At 37.7% G+C, this 16343-nt stretch overlaps 1 protein-coding gene across 2 annotated transcripts; it reads left to right on the top strand.

Moving 5' to 3' along the window:
• The first annotated feature begins 4024 nt into the window (after nucleotides 1–4024).
• LOC122669312 (PHD finger protein ALFIN-LIKE 4) lies at nucleotides 4025–15799 on the top strand. 2 transcript variants are annotated; one of them, XM_043866061.1, is made up of 5 exons: nucleotides 4025–4323; nucleotides 4481–4513; nucleotides 10086–10314; nucleotides 14067–14202; nucleotides 15264–15799. In XM_043866061.1, the coding sequence occupies exons 1-5, from the start codon at nucleotides 4227–4229 to the stop codon at nucleotides 15531–15533; spliced, it is 765 nt and encodes a 254-aa protein (XP_043721996.1). In that variant the 5' UTR covers nucleotides 4025–4226; the 3' UTR covers nucleotides 15534–15799. The 2 variants fall into 2 exon arrangements, with proteins under 2 accessions (XP_043721996.1, XP_043721997.1); XM_043866062.1 differs by having other exon boundaries at nucleotides 4034–4323; nucleotides 15267–15799.
• The last annotated feature ends 544 nt before the right edge of the window (nucleotides 15800–16343 follow it).

The following is a 16343-nucleotide window of genomic DNA, read 5'->3' as shown; positions in this document are numbered from 1 at the left end:
CATACCAAATGTTTGTGTTTTTGTTCATCCTGATCTCTATTTTACGTTTTTCCCCATTCCTTTCTCTTGCAAATGCAGCCATGGCCATGACTCAAGACACAGTCCCTCCCAGTCCCTCCCTTTCTAGTAATTTGCCTATTATTATTGTAATGCTTTGTTTGCACAATAAGAGTTTTTTAACAGCAAAAAAAAATCTTCTTGGAAAGTACTCTAATGGCAATGTTGATTTGAATATATGCAGCTCAACTCTGTATTGTTTGGGGTGCAAAGTGTTGAGTTGAACATACACAGCTCAACTGTGTACTGTTTGGGGTGTAAAAATGAGACTCGACAGAACTGATAATTTTCGGAAAAGGGCGAACCCAGGTGTAAAAATGCACCAAGCCTGCCACTGCGGGATCTGGGGAGGGTCATAATGTACGCAGCCTTACCCTTGCTTTCGCAGAGAGATTGTTTCCAAAGTTGAATCTACTTGATCACAATGGAGCAACTTTACTGTTGCACCAATGTCAGCCATCTTATAAAAAATGTTGAAAGATGGAAAACAATTTTTTGGATCAAAGTTGGAAAAACCAATAAAAACTTAAGGACCGAATGTCCCTCCATCGATGGGGGTAGGGGTGTCAAACGGTCGGGTTGAATCAGTTTCGGTCTTAGAATTAGTGAAACCAAAACCAAACCGTTAAGAAACTTTGGTTTGGGTTTATTTTGGTTGTTCAATATCGGATTAATACCGGTTTAGATCGGTTTGTTTTTGGATTTAAACCACAATGAAATCTTTCATTCATAATTTGTAGTGAGGAAAGATTTGATAAAAACATTTTAATTCACCTTCTCTAGGTGTTAACAACCATGAATAAGATATGTTCATGTTGTAACCCGAACAAAGAAGAATAAATTGTAAGAGGAAGAATAAAAGATAACTAATATTTAAATCAATGAATAAATAAAATTTGTAGCAAAATCATTGTTACAAATCATATAATTATTTATCATTAATTGTATGGGAAGATAATTAATATTGAAATCAATGAATAGTTATTGAGAAGATAACTAATATTGAAATCATAAAATGAACTCTACTATCAAATCATTTATTTGACCACCAATTAATGTTCTATAGTGCACAAGGAGATCAATGGTTCTACCAAAAAAAAAAAAAAAAGGAGATCCATAGAGGAAGTATTGTTACAAATCAATTTCTCTATTTTCATAACCTCATACTCATTGATTTGTAACAATTCTCCTTACAATTAGAAATTTGTTCGCAAATATTGAAATCAATGGATAATAATTCAACTATTCATAACCTTATACAATTATTTTTGTATCGGTTTCATCTGGTTCGGTTTTCAGTTTGTTATCGATCGGTTCGGTGTGGTCTTGTTTTTAGTTGGTCCCGTCATACCCCAATTCAAAACCAATCCAATAAGGATCAGTGCGGTTTAGTCTGGGTTTTCTCAGTCGGTCTTAACGGTTCGGGCTAGGTTTTGACACCCTTACATAGGGGATCCCCATTCACAGAGGGATGGTAGAGTGCTGGAATGGGTGCCGGGAGAGTATTTTGGAACATAAAAAACTCTCCCAGGGTTTGTTGATCCTAGGGTGGTGGGTGAACCATCCTCTATGGGTGGAGGAAAAATTGTCCAAAACATAATAAAATTAGTAAAATTCAATATGTATTTTGGCCAAATGTTCTCCGTGTTAGGGGCGCAGGCTGCGCCTAGGCACATGGGGGTGGACGAAATGACCACCCGCTCTCTGAATGGCCAGCCCATGTGTTTGGGCGTAGCCTGCGCTGTGGCATAACGAACATCAACCCATGTTTTTTTTATAGGGGAAAAAAGAGTGTTTCTTGGTCGTATGGTTTCTATGCCTAGACACAGGAGTACTCAGAATTACTGTTTAGCTCCTAGTGAAATAAAAAACCTCATTCAGACAGATGCCCTAGTACAGTTGTACTCATTGACCCCTGCATTGATGCAGGGGCTACATGACCAGGCAGCGAGCCCTTTTTTTAATATATATGAAAAGCTGAGATTGAATCGATATGGGGCCATCAGAAGAAACCGATGGACTGAAACTGAGCGGATGGATAGCTATCAGTTTTGGTTTGACTTGTGTAGTGAAGAATTTATAGGTCTAAAATCAGACTAAACTGACAATTTGAGACCCTAGTTTTTTTTTTTTTTATGGGACAAGAAAAATATATATTAATTTTGTTTGAAAAATATATATTAAACTAAAGAAAGAAGAGTTTGTACAATATTGTCTTTAACAAAAAGATGGGTCTTCCTAGTATATACATAATGAGATAGGAAAGAATAAGTCCCGGACATGATCATCCGTAATGGAATTCACAAGAAGATGCTCCAACTCTTTGATAATATTAAGCAGCATAGGTAACAACGGCAAATATTGCACCGCAGCCATTGGATTCTTGACCACATCTACAAGCTCTTTTGAGTTGAACCAAACTTCCTTGATATGGAAATCATGAACATACTTTAAACCCTGAAGCATTCCAAGAAGTTCTATCTCTAAAACATTGTTAGCCCAAAAAAACCAGTAACTATTAGTTTAGGTTCACCATGAAGCAAAATGGGAAATACCCATCCTGTTGAGAGTTTGAGACCCTAGTTTTTAAAGTGAACCATGTAAAATGAAAATTTATTTGTAAAAAATAGCGAGAAAACTTTTCTGGCCCATATGACTGACACCGTGGGTGGCCTGGAACCCTGGATCACCATTCACCACACCATGAAAATTGAATATATCTAATAATTGCTGGTTTTTTGGTCTCGGAATGGTGAGACCAAAACCGCTAAGACACTTTGGTTTTCGATCAGTTTTGGTTTCAATCCGGTGCAGTTTCGGTTTATTTCAGTTTTTCAATATCGGGTTAATATCGATTTAGATCGGTTTGTTTTCGGGTTTGAGTCACAATTAAATCTTAAATTCATAATTTGTAATGAGAAAAGATTTGATAAAAACACTTCAATTCACCTTCCCAAGTCAAAACGAGTATTCAACTAACAATAAGAAAATTGATTTGATATGTTCATGCTGTAATCCAAACAAAGAAAAATAAATTATATGGAGGAAGAATCGAAGAGAATTAATATTCAAATCAATGGATAAATAAAGTTCGTAGAAAAATCATTATTACAAATCGTATAATTATTTGTCATTAATTGTAAGGAGAAGATAATTAAAATTGAAATCAATAAATAGTCACTGAGAAGATAATTAATATTGAAATGACAAAATGAACCCTACTATCAAATCATTTATTTGATAATCAACTAATTTTGTATAGTAAACAAGGAGATCAATGGAAGAAGCATAATTACAAATTAATTTCTTTTTTTTTATAACCTCCTACTCATTAATTTGTAACAATTCCCCATACAACTAGGAATTTGCTCACTAATATTGAAATCAATGGATAATCAATTCACCTATTTATAACTTTATACTCAATGATTTTTTTATCGGTTTCATTTGATTCGATTTTCGATTTGTTATCGATCAGTCTGATATGGTCCGATTTTCAACCGATTTCATCATACCCAGCCGAAAACCAATCCACTAAGGATCGATTCAATTTGATCTGAGTTTTTTGGGTCAATTTCGATCGATCTTAACAGTTCGGGTTAGGTGTCACTTTTGCCCCTATAGTAAGCGATACAAAATATGCAGACTATCAGTAACGGCTCACGTAGTCTTTCGTTTTTGGTAAAAACGGCTCACGTAGTCACGATAGCGTTTTGTTGGTTCGTTGGCTTCTCGTTTATCCGTTTCCGCGGGATTTTTTCATACTCTAAAATCCAGTTATTCTGATAGTTTCAAATCCGCAAACTATTTTCTCCAATCTCCACTTTTAATTATTAGTTCTCTTTTCCAATCTCTCTCTCAATCATACGCGCCCGCACACTCTCTCTTCCTCTCTTAGTCTCTCTCACACACTCGCACACACACATTCTCTCCACACTCTCTCTGAGAAAGGTCAAATATTTTGCCCCTTTCCCTCCTTTCAAACAAAACCCCAGCCTCTCTCTCTGAACAATGTTGGGTTGGGTCTCTCTGGTTTCAAATCCCAACGTATACCCCTGAAAAACCCACAAATTTCTGTTTCCAATCACCTCTGTTCGTTCTCTCTTTGTCGTATATCTTCTCCATCCTCGCTCTTTTGCCTTTGGAGAAGATTTTGAATTTTTGGAACCATGGAAGGTCCCGGAGCGTACAATCCTCGAACTGTCGAGGAAGTTTTTAGAGATTTCAAAGGCCGAAGAGCTGGCATGATCAAAGCTCTCACCACTGGTACTCTTTCTTTTATGTTACTCCACATTTCCTTCATCGTTATTTTTTCGTTGTGGAAGGATTTACGATATATGTATTTGTTTTTTTGCTTTGAATTTTGGGCTTTCGTTTCCTGGTAACCCTAATGTGTCTGTGGTTTGTTTTTTTTTTTTGGCAGACGTAGAAGAATTCTTTCAGCAGTGCGATCCTGGTTAGGGTTTTTTGTTTCTCTTGCTCTTTTTCCTCCTTTTTGTGTGATGATATAATGCCCGCATGTGTGTTTTCTATGAATTATTGATTAGGATGGAAGTTATAATGTTGTTGTATTTTCAGATTAGCGTTAATTTTGCGGGTTTTCTGTTTGTTCTCATTGCTTTTTCGGAATAAATAGTTCTTCGTATTTCTGTGAGTGTTTTACTGCTGACGTTGATTATTATTATTTTGCTTTTTCCTAATACGTTCTAATTTGAACTAGTGTTTCTCGTTCCCTTGGCTACATGTAATTTTTAATCTCGTTGCATGACTGAAGTTGTGGGCGATGGCAATATTTTTGTGTGTAGGAAATAGGACACCTAGAAACTGTTGATTGTTTTTATTGTATTATTACTTGTTTGAGGATTTGTTCGATATCTCTTCACTAATGTTACATTCGTTTAGATAATAAATTGCATCGTGGTTTCCTCATTTTGATTGATTCCTTTTTTTTCTTCTTCTCATGATTTCTTTGTTATTTAATCCCATCTAGTGGTCCTTTCCATAGATTATTTCTCAATCTCAGTCCTGGTGTAACCTTACAGTTTTGTCTTTCATGTTGTCATTCATTGTTTTTTAATAAGATTGTACAGGTATTGTAATAAATTCAAGGTAGGAACACCCCTTAAGCATACCTAGCATGGCATGTGAGGAAGGAACATGGCTAAATCTCAAGCTAGGTGCTGACTTCCTTCTGCAGGAATACTCTGTTCCTTAGATGCAGTTTTGGGTCAGATACACACAAGCTGCTCTAGATTGCTTTTCCTAAGTAAAAGAGATACGCAAACTTGATGGATTTGAAGAAGATATCAAAGATTTTTCACAGCATTAGAATTTATACTAATCTGATTGTGTAATTTTAAGGTGAATATTTCTTTCATTATTTCCATAGTTGTCACGGCGTTTAGGCAACCCAAGGCGTTGAAGGGGACTTGGACATCAAGGAGACACCAAGAAGGCACCTGGACGCCTAGGCGATGCGACCCCTTGACAACTATGATTATTTCTACATGATATCATTAATTGCTATGAAAAACCCTCATTTGGGGCTGGACTGTGCTGGTGGTTGTCTGGTTACCTTGTCTACATGGATTTTTAACAAGCATTTGATGCTTTTAGTTTAAAATTTTGAAGTTTTACAATTTCATTCCACTTTTGAGGTTATATATGCGCACGCATACTCACGCCCACTAAGAGAAAGAGTTTGTGGGGAATTTAGGTAGATTGGAGTGGAAACAGATGAAAGGCTTGCTTAGGTATGAATGTTTCATTGGAGACTTCTCCATCCTGGATGGGAGGATAGATAGCTTAGAGAACTAGTTGAAGGAAGAAGATGAGTTTAAGACTGGAATAGAAAGAGGAATATTTTTTTCATAATTTCTTTGTTATTTAATTCTTCGCATTTCTGTGAGTGTTTTACTGCCGACGTTGATTATATTTTTATTATTTGCCAAATGCATTCTAAATTTAAATAGTGTTTCTTGTTCCCATGACAACATGTAGTTTTTAATCTCATTTCATATCTAAATCTGTGGAGGATGGCAATGTTTATTTTATGTTTAGGAAATAGGACACCTAGAAACTGTTTATTGTTTTTGTCGTATTATAACTTGTTCGAGGATTTGTTTGGTTTCTCTTCACTTATGTTACATTCATTTACCAGATAATGAATTGCATCGTGGGTCCTTCATTTTGAGTAATTACTTTTTTTTTTTGGTCATGATTTCTCTGTTATTTTTAGTCCCATCTAGTGGTCCTTTCCTTAGATTTTTCTCTCCCTCAATCTCAATCTTAACAAAGATGTTGATAGAGATAAATACTTTAACATGAAATTGACGTTCTTTATTTGTATCAATTATCGATTAGAAGATTTAGCTTGTTTGAATCGCTATTGGTTTGATACCAATAATTGTAGTCGTTTTAGTATGTTGAGGATACATATGTATCAACAACAACAACAAAGCCCTATCCCATCTAAATGGGGTTGACTACATGGATCCTTGCAAAATCAAAGTAAGAAAAAAGAAGACATGAAGACATAAGAGATGAGACGCAAAGAGAAATGAAAGTAAGAGGAAAGAAGCCCAGCCTAGGAAGTCAGGGAAATCTCAGCTGTATGGGGTCGACAACATGGATCATTGCTCTCCAAAAGGTTCTATTTGCAGTCATACTAGGTGCAAGACCCAAGCAACGCATTTTATTCCTCATAACTTCTCCTATTTTCATTTTAGGCCTACCCCTAGCTCTTTTAGTTCCTTCAATCAGGATCAGATCACTCCTCCATACCGGGGCATCCTTAGGCCTCCGTTGAACATGGCCATACCACCTCAAACGACATTCTCGGAGCTTGTCATTGATAGGGGCAACTCCCAAATCAGCTCTAGTACATTCATTTTCTTTATCCTTCATAGTTTTGCCGCACATCCATCTTAGCATCCTCATCTCTGCTACACAGCTTCTCTATATGACACTTCTTAACTGCCCAACATTCCGCCCCATACAACATGGCCGGTCGGACAACAGTCTTTTAGAACTTTCCTTTAAGCTTTAAAGGAATACGTCTGTCACATAGTACTCCGGTCGCACCTCTCCACTTCATCCATCCCTCTTTAAATTCTCTATAAAACATCATTTATATGTTGCCTTCTTTATTTATGGTTGACCCCAAATATCTAAAATAGTCACTTTGCGGTATCTCTCTCTCCTCAATTTCACAATGTCATATCCATCATAATGTGACTAAAGTAACTCATCATATACTCCGTCTTTGGTCTACTATTCTTAAAGCCTCTTGTTTGAAGGGTTGATCTCTATATCTCTAACTTAGCGTTGATCCCTGCTTTAGTCTCGAAGATACATATATATCAACGATTAAAATTAGTTGATGCTATATATTCGTGTCATACTTGATATATGAAGGCAAACGCACCCTTCTTTATTACAATACATTTTGGCATAGGTGATGTAGATAAGTTACTTTGAGGGCTTATTTTATTGAAAATAAGCTTTGGGTTGGGTTATGTAGGTTTTGGGCTTTTGATCCCATGGTTTTTCTATTTAATGGGCCTAAAATATGAGTAGAAAGTAGGAAAATAGGATTTACTTCATTAGTTTAGTTAGAGTCCTATTTTGAGTCTGTTTTCTTTATTATTTCACTTTCCTAGTCAATTTAGGTTACCTTACTAGTTAAAGATTGGGTTAGGCCTTTACTTTTTAGTGTCTAAGTCTATTTTTGAGTCTTCTATATAAGTTTGTAAAGGAGGCCAGCATTGTACACGAATTTGAATGAATAGAAAAGTTGCTTATGCAATATTGCAATCTTGAGATGTCATAGGTGAGAGGCCTAGGGTGAGATGCCCATTCCATTCCCCCATCCCCTTCCATCGGTTCTTGAATCCAAACCCTAATTTTGTTCAAATCGATCTCAAGAGTGCTACAAGCTGCTGGGATTTCTTTCAACTGATTTTCACATCGATTTCCTGAATATTACCACATCAAGATCATTACTGCTTCAACAAGTTACAAATCTATGGGTTTTTATTTGTTACTTCAACAAAGGAAATTGTTCCCTCATTTGAGTTCCCATTGTTCTCTTGGTTCCCTCATATGATTTCTTGTTTATTGGATGGCTTTCTATTTGATCCTGCCTGGGATTAGACCTATTCTGGTTCTAGTCTTACATTAATAGGATTCAATGACATATCAATCCTATAGGACAGTTCCGTGGATTCCGGTGTAACTATATGATGTATATCGAAGCATGAGGAAGACTACACAAAAAAAAAAGAAGTTACTGTTCACGTGAACAGTACCTCAAGGTATTGTTCATACGACACGGTTCACTTGAACAGTAATTTGGGGCTGATATGGACTGCTGGCATAGAGGAGTTGATTTTAGGTGTTATTTTTATTATTAGACATTTAGTTTCCTATTTGAGTTGTAATCCTAAATTCCTAATTAGGGATCCTAGTTAGACTCAAGTTTCTATTTTAAAGGGGATTTTATTCCTAGAAGTTGTCGTAGGTTTTGTTATAAATACATGTATGTGGCTCAGCAGAAGAGGACAAAGATTGAAGAAAAAAGAGTTATGGTTGAAGCTGTGAGATGCGGCAATTGTGAGACTTGAGAGATCGCAGGTGAGAAGCCCTGGTTGAGAGGATGATGGGCTGAGATAGCTGATCCTATCCCCTCTTCTATATCCCTTTCTTCTTCCTTTTCATATCCTTATGTTCTCCTTCATATGCTAACAGAAAAATAGCAATAAAAAAAAAGAGTTTCAGTTATTTAATTTTGTTCCTTTTATTGTATTGATTCTGCTGCAGTCGATCTCTTGCTGGTTTCCCTAGTATGAGGTCGAGTTTGCATTACCTTACGATTTTGTGTTTCACGTTGTCATTCATTGTTCTTTAAGAGGATTGAAAGAGTATTATAAAAAAATTCTAGATTTCTAGGTAGGAATACCCCTTAAGCTTACCTGGCATGGCTCGTGAGGAAGGAATGTGGATGAGTCTCAAACTGGGTGCTGACATCCTTCAATAGGAATACTCTGTTCCTTAGATGCAACTTTGGGTCAAATATGCACACTTAGATTGCTTTTTCTTCGAAGAAGTACATATTTCATGCATTTGAAGAAGTCTAGAAGATATCCAAGATTTTTTACAGCATTAGAATTTATACTAATCTAAGTGTGTAATTTATGGTGAATATTTCTTTTCATTATTTTCATAGTTGTCGCGGCATTTAGTCGAACCCCAAGGTGTTGGAGGGGGCTTCGACAGCAAGGCAACACCAACAAAAGTCACCTAGGCATCCTTCCAACAAAGGGTGCCTGGGCGCCTTGACAACTATGAGTATTTCACAGGATATCATTAATTACTATGGAAAATCCTCATTTGGAGCTGGACTGAGCTGGTGCCTGGTGGTTGACTGGTTGTCTAGTCACCTTGGCTGCATGGATTTTCAACAAGGGTTTGATACTTTTAGCTTGAAATTTTGAAGTTTTACAATTTCATTCTAATTTTTGAGGTTAAATGTGCGTGCATGTTCATGCACACACTCTTAGAGAAAGAGTTTGTGGGAGGGGGGGGTATGTTGGTAGATTGGAGTGGAAACAGATGAAAGGGTTTCATAGGTATGAATTTTCACTGGAGACCTCTCCATCCTGGATGGGAGAATAGATAGCTCGGAGGACTAGTTGGAGGAAGAAGACGGGTTTAAGACTGGAACAGAAAGAGAGTTTTTTTTTTTTTTGGGGGGGGGGGGGGGTGGTGTCTCTTCACAAATACCTAGTTTTGGTAGTTGAATGTCCAAACCCTATTCCAACCTGATCAAAGTTTTTCTTTATTATGGTTTACTTCCTGTTGTGGTAGGACTTGATTTATGATGATTACTGGTTTGTCTTTCAATATATTCTACTTGGTTTCCTCTCTTAATGTTCTGATGTTAATTAACTACTTATGGTTTTCATATTCATGAAAATTTTTACCATTCTCTCATAACTATGTAATGATCAATGCGCCATACTTTACAGAGAAAGAGAATCTGTGCCTGTATGGATTTCCTAGCGAGCAGTGGGAAGTCAATTTACCTGCAGAAGAGGTGCCTCCAGAGCTTCCTGAGCCTGCATTGGGCATTAACTTTGCAAGAGATGGAATGCAAGAAAAAGACTGGTTATCTTTGGTTGCGGTCCATAGTGATGCATGGCTACTTGCAGTTGCATTTTATTTTGGTGCTAGATTTGGATTTGATAAAAACGACAGGTATGCTTGTTATGGCTTTCTTTTTGTGTGCTCTGCTCTCAACCTGTACTAAGGCAGTCTGGTGGAACTTTACTTGGTTTATCCTAGGTTGATTTGGTGGATTTGTTTGTGGTAGTTTGTTTTTGAGGTTTTAGGTCTTTATCATGGTATAGTAGTAGATAAATTATGTAAATCTTGATATTTGCTTTTAGTTGCAGAGCTCTGTTTTGTACTATATGCAGCATAGAAAGGGTGGGAGGTGGAAAGTAATCTCAATGAATTCTAGGTTATTTGTTTCGCAAATGCATAGTTTGTTAGGATAAGTAAATCTTGACAAGTTTCTCCTACTCTCTATCTCTCTCTCTTGGCTTTAGTATTTACTTTATCATTCTGTCCCCTTAGGGGCCGTCGCTTGATGCGATGGTAAAAAGCTTTGGGTGCCAGCATGAAGATGCAAGCTGCCACTTTGTACAAAATACTAAAGGTTAGGATCATCTCAAATCCACCTCTCCTGGGACCCTGTGAAAGCAGGACTTGTATGGGGCTACAGCCTCTTAGTCTTCACACTTCAATGTCATGTATCATGCTCATCTTCACTCTTCTCTTTCTCCCCCTTTGGTGTTTAAGCTTGGTGGCATGTATGTTATGACTAATTAAGTTGTGGGCTTAAATGCAAGGTACCAAGTGAGAACCCTGAGTCCCATATATTAGTGACTTCACCGGTTCCTACCAATTGGTTCTGGACCTCTGCTTTCTGCAAAGCCTGTGTTTTGTGGTATTTGCAGTTACATTCTTACATCAGGGATGCATTTTTCTATTGTTTGAAAATATGATTCTTGAAGCTTTTCTTGGCTTTATTTCCTAGAGTAAATGTGCATAATTTCTGTGGAATGGTGGTCCATTAATTTTTCCTTGCAAAAGGAAAGAGCTGACTGTTACAGGCAAGGATTTAAAGACCGGAATCTTAGACTGGATTGGTGGCCGCTGATCCAGCCTAATTTCCACAAGTATTGGCTGAAATCAGTCAGTATTGGATGGATTGGTGGCTGCTGAACCCTATCTAAAATTGTGCGATCCTGCTGACCGATCCTGATCTTGAAAGAAACCATGGTTACAGGTGTATGCTTGGGTGGAACATTATGAGCATTAACAGGTGGCAGAAACTTGCAAATTGTTCTATTGGTCTTTGGATTATGATATGTGTCTGTTTGTTGGCATTTATTTTCCTTGGTGATGCTGTGAACATGTTTCTTCAAACTCCTTTGCTAATGTTATGAAAGACTTGGCATTGAGGCTAGTGTTGGAATGTGAGCGTCTTGATGTCACCTTCGATAGATGATCTTAACAGTTTAAGTTTATCTTTCAAAAAAGTAGAAAGGTAGAAAGAAGCTGTGAAAGGATACTAAATCAAGGTTCTTTTTTTTGGGGGTGGGGGTGGGGGGTGGGGTGGTATGTGTGTGTGCAAAAAGATAAGTGTACATGGGTTAAGTTCAATGAAAACTAATATAGTGTGGGACAGCCAACCACCTTCGGTGTTGATGGTCCAGGGCTGTACAATGAAGAGGTGGTGATATTCATGAGGCTTTAGTATTTATTTTAGGGAACCAGTTGAATAGTTACTATATTTGGAAGTGCAAACTATGGCTTAATTGGGGGTAACAAATAAGGTTAGTTGGGTTGGTCAATTAGGGCTCTTAGAACTTAGGTGACAAAAACAATATAAAAAGGACATACTCAGTGCATGAGGCTCCCACCATTGTGGGGTTTGGGGAGGGTCATAATGTACACAGCCTTACCCCTGCTTTTGCAGGGAGGCTGTTTCCAGACTCAAACCTGCAACCACTTGGTCACAATGGAGCAACCTTCCGCCCCTGTTTTTCTGTTGCTAAACATTTTAACAGTTTTCCTTGAACACCCAGATGAATATATTGCTATAACTAGTTTTTTCATGTTGCACAAGATTGCATCTGTCTGTTTTTCATGGATGCTGGAGGCTTAAATCTAGTTTATCTGATTACTCAATAATCGTAGCTAGAAAGGGAGGTAAGTTTATTCTGAAAGTATTCTGTCGGGATAATTATATAATCATATCTTCAATATAGAAATTGAAAGGATCTAATTTGAACAAGTTTCAACAAATCCAAAAGGAAAATTTGTTGGAATTTGTAAAAACTTTTTGACCAAAAATGTATCATGCGTGGATCAATCGTTCCTATGATGCTTGGATGGGAAGAAATCACAAAAGGTATGTTGCTGCTATTTTGAAATGATTAAGGATCTCGCCAAAGTAATGTCTAAACCAAATGATTCAAAATGAATTTCTTATTATTTAGATTCCAAAAACAAAAAAGGAGAAGAAGCTTGAAAACACGGATTGGGTTGCGCCATATATATGAAAGAGTATACACTTCTTTCTACGAATGAGTGTGGCGAGATGCTATTCTTTTGAGTTCATGAAAGACTAACACAGATGGTATTGACATACAAAGCGCCCTGGATGTTGAACCTATTCCCTAACCAGTATTTGTCCGGCTGGGGTGTGGAACCATCTGGTTTACATTAATCAGGACCGATATTACACAAACCTAAGGCATCAAATTGGGTCCGGGAATAGATGTTTAGGGACTGGTCTAAATTGAGCTCCATCTTGCCCCACTCTAAATTTTAGGCATTCTCTATGCCCATTAACGGGCTGAGGTTGGGTTGGTTAAGCCAAAGTCCTTGGTCCCCACCTATGTTACCCTGTAAAATGGGCTCCCTTTCATGCTTCATTAGGCAGGTGGGATAGGGTTGACCAACATCGAGTACATCCATTTTTTGCTGCTGGCAAAGCATAAAATCTTGTTGCTATACTTGGACCCACATAGGGGTATTGTGATGCCTAGACCGACCTGGCTCAAAGGCAATTGATTGTTTATCTTGCATTAGGAGTTCAGTTACATCTTAATGAGCCTATTTATATCAAGTATGACTGCGTCCTAGTTAGCTATAAACGCCATGTATTTTGTGTTAGTAATGATGGTTTTGAAATGCAAGATGGATGTTTCCGAATCTTGCTTCTGTTCCCAGGTTCCACCTTATTTACCTCAGATTATATTTACAACTAAAACTTACAGGTCCTGTCAGGAGATGTTTCTCTTTTACCATCCTGGGGTGGTGGTGGTGGGTAGTTCAGGTTTGGTGTGGTTTGAAGTTGAGCATCATCTCTGAACGAAAAGTTGTCCTTTTTTTTTGGGGGGGGGGGGGGAGTGTTGTGGTGTGTGGGTTTTGGGTGGTGGGTTTGGTCTGCATTGCATCTGTAAGTATAACCTTACCTTTGCAGAACCTTTATATAGAAAGGATCAAGAAATAGAAAGGTTAGGTTTGAACTTCTTTGAGAACTTCCTATTGGCTGTGGAAGACAACATGGTCTTGCTTGTGGGAAATAGATGACACAATATTCCATTAAGATAACTACAATGTTATTATTGGTCTTAAGCTGGTGCTTATTATATAGAGCAGTTTAATTTTCTGTTTTAGCTGACACATGCCCATTCAGCAGAAAGATGCTACTAAATGGGCTATGGTTCAACCATAAGAACAACCTTGAGACTATGCATTCTTTACTTTCTTGTGTGAATAATTTGGATTTGTCTGGTGTTCAAATCTGTTTGTAATTATAGATGGAATTTACTTACAAGTTTTTTACTCTTAATGTTGAAGGCCTTGGGGGTCTTATGTATTATAGTGCTCTTCAATATACCTAATGTAGTCTTGCCGGATATTTGGTGCAGGAAACGCCTCTTTGGTATGATAAATGATCTCCCAACAATATTTGAGGTTGTGACAGGAACTGCAAAGAAACAAGTAAAGGAGAAGTCTTCGGTTTCAAATCACAGCAGCAACAAATCCAAACCTAACTCTAAAGTGGTAAAAAGGACTTCTAGTTTACCTAGTTCTTCTCTTGATCTGGTGGAATGAATTGAATTATTAGTTGGTGGATTTATGATGGAATCACGTTTTGGATACTTTGTATAGCACCTGCTATGTGGTGGGTTTTGCATGCATCCATGGAAATAATAGTCCAAGCATGGGCTTGGTAATACCTGGACCTTTGAATGAATTCAATCTCTACTTATGCTGGTCGATGCATGAACGCCACTTGGATTGTTGGATACCAAGTATCTGTTAATGATGCCTAGAGATCATCCTCTCCTTTTTAATCTGAATTTTTCTTTTGAATATTTAGCCTAATTTTTATGGTTACAGATTATCCTCACTATTTTATGAGTTCATTCATCTTTCCCACAGTAATAGACTTTTAGGAGACATGTTAGTCTCTGTTACTTGCTATTGTGATCCTGGGATGGTTGATTACGTGAATCCTACCCCCAGTAAAGGGTTTAACAGGAGCCAGGGTGCTGGCCTTTCAGGCTGCAAGAGTAGGTGTCTCTTCCTAGCGGAGTTGTTTCATTTTCCCATGAAAAATGGAAAGTCATTTGGGTCCTCATTAATGTGCTATTGTCTATATGTTGAGGGTTGAGTGGACGAGGTAAGGTGATGAGCTCATGCTTTTTTGATGTTTTTGGAAGTGTTTTTCTTTGGAAATGGTGTCTAGAAGAGAAGCATGTTCATCTTACCCTTGGACATGGATGCTCTTTGCTTGAAATGGTTTCTTATCTACCCTATCCTTGCACTAATGCTTCCTCTTGTCCTTTCATGATTGCATGTTTATTTGTTCCTTTGTGTTTTATTCTATTTTCCTCTCAAATATTCCAAATATGGTGTTAGAGCAAATGTGTTTGCATTAAAAGTATGAATTCTCTTGAACCTGTGCCTCTTGAAACATCCAACACCCCCACTCCCCCCACAAAAAAAAAGAAAAAGAGGAGGATGGAAATACCTGTTTATTTGTTATGGATTTTATCTCTATTGATGGCTAATGGGTTTCCTGTGCTTGCAACGCTGTTACTTTTTCTGTTGAACAAAAACAGCGGGGCTCTGAACCCCAGGGCAAGTTTTCAAAGGCAATGCAGCCAAAGGAAGAGGATGATGGATTTGATGATGAAGATGAGGAGGAACATGGGGACACACTGTGTGGGGCATGTGGGGAAAACTATGCATCAGATGAGTTTTGGATCTGCTGTGACATTTGTGAGAAGTGGTTCCATGGCAAGTGTGTGAAGATCACCCCTGCTAGGGCTGAGCACATCAAGCAGTACAAGTGCCCATCTTGCAGCAACAAGAGGGCTCGTCAATAAGTAGCAGGTTCTCAAACTCTATGCTGGCGTGGTGGGTTTAGCTAACTGTCTAGGCAGGCCTCTTCTTTTCTCTGTGGTGCCCTGCTGGCCACATCATGTGTATGAGTACTTTGATTTCGGGAATCTGACTCTTGGACCATATAGTATTTACTGTGCAGGCCTTTGAAAAAATTACCCTTTATTTGATCAGAAAATTAGGATATTGTTATTCTGCATTAGAAAATTGGCGCCCTCTGCCAATGTAGTAGCATGATTTATACTTATCTGTTTGTTTAGCCTTTTCAATTGATAGGAATTTGGTTTTTCGAAGTGAAATTAAAGTACTATAGTTAGTGATTGATAGGTATTAGATAATTTTTTACTTTTAACTGTTTTAGTTAATTCCGTTTCTCTTCATTTCACTTCCAACCAGCCGGTTGGTAGTTCGGGGTATCAGAAGCCTCGAACCGTGACCTTTTTGTGTGTGTGATTGGTTCTACAGATGCAAATTCCATTGAGGTTGCTACCTTGGCCCAATGACTTTCTAGAATCCATATTTATTCGATCAGTTTCTTTGGATGGTTTTCTTCTAATTATATTTTTTGACTTTCATTTTGAAGATATATGTTGTGTTTCAGAAAGAAGAAAAAAATGCATCATACTTGAGGGCTGAGGTCCAAACTTTGATGGGATTTGCTCCAGTGGGAACTGAGGTTGATATTGATGGCTATGGATTTGCTGTGAAACCTGGTATATTGTTGTGTTGGATCTGGAAATGCTTTTAAGTAGTTATATTAGACAAATGTTAAACATGTAATGTTCATACCCGTA

This window comes from Telopea speciosissima, chromosome 7 (genome assembly GCF_018873765.1).
Source record: "Telopea speciosissima isolate NSW1024214 ecotype Mountain lineage chromosome 7, Tspe_v1, whole genome shotgun sequence".
Taxonomy (NCBI): Eukaryota; Viridiplantae; Streptophyta; class Magnoliopsida; order Proteales; family Proteaceae; genus Telopea; species Telopea speciosissima.
The sequence above is the reverse complement of the archived record's forward strand: the minus strand, read 5'-3'. Positions and strand labels throughout refer to the sequence as shown.

Coding starts and splice junctions, on each gene's coding strand:
- LOC122669312 (XM_043866061.1), top strand. CDS start 4,227: ATGGAAGGTCCCGGAGCGTACAATCCTCGAACTGTCGAGGAAGTTTTT. Junction 4,514..10,085: donor CTTTCAGCAGTGCGATCCTG/GTTAGGGTTTTT, acceptor CATACTTTACAG/AGAAAGAGAATCTGTGCCTG. Junction 10,315..14,066: donor GGATTTGATAAAAACGACAG/GTATGCTTGTTA, acceptor TATTTGGTGCAG/GAAACGCCTCTTTGGTATGA.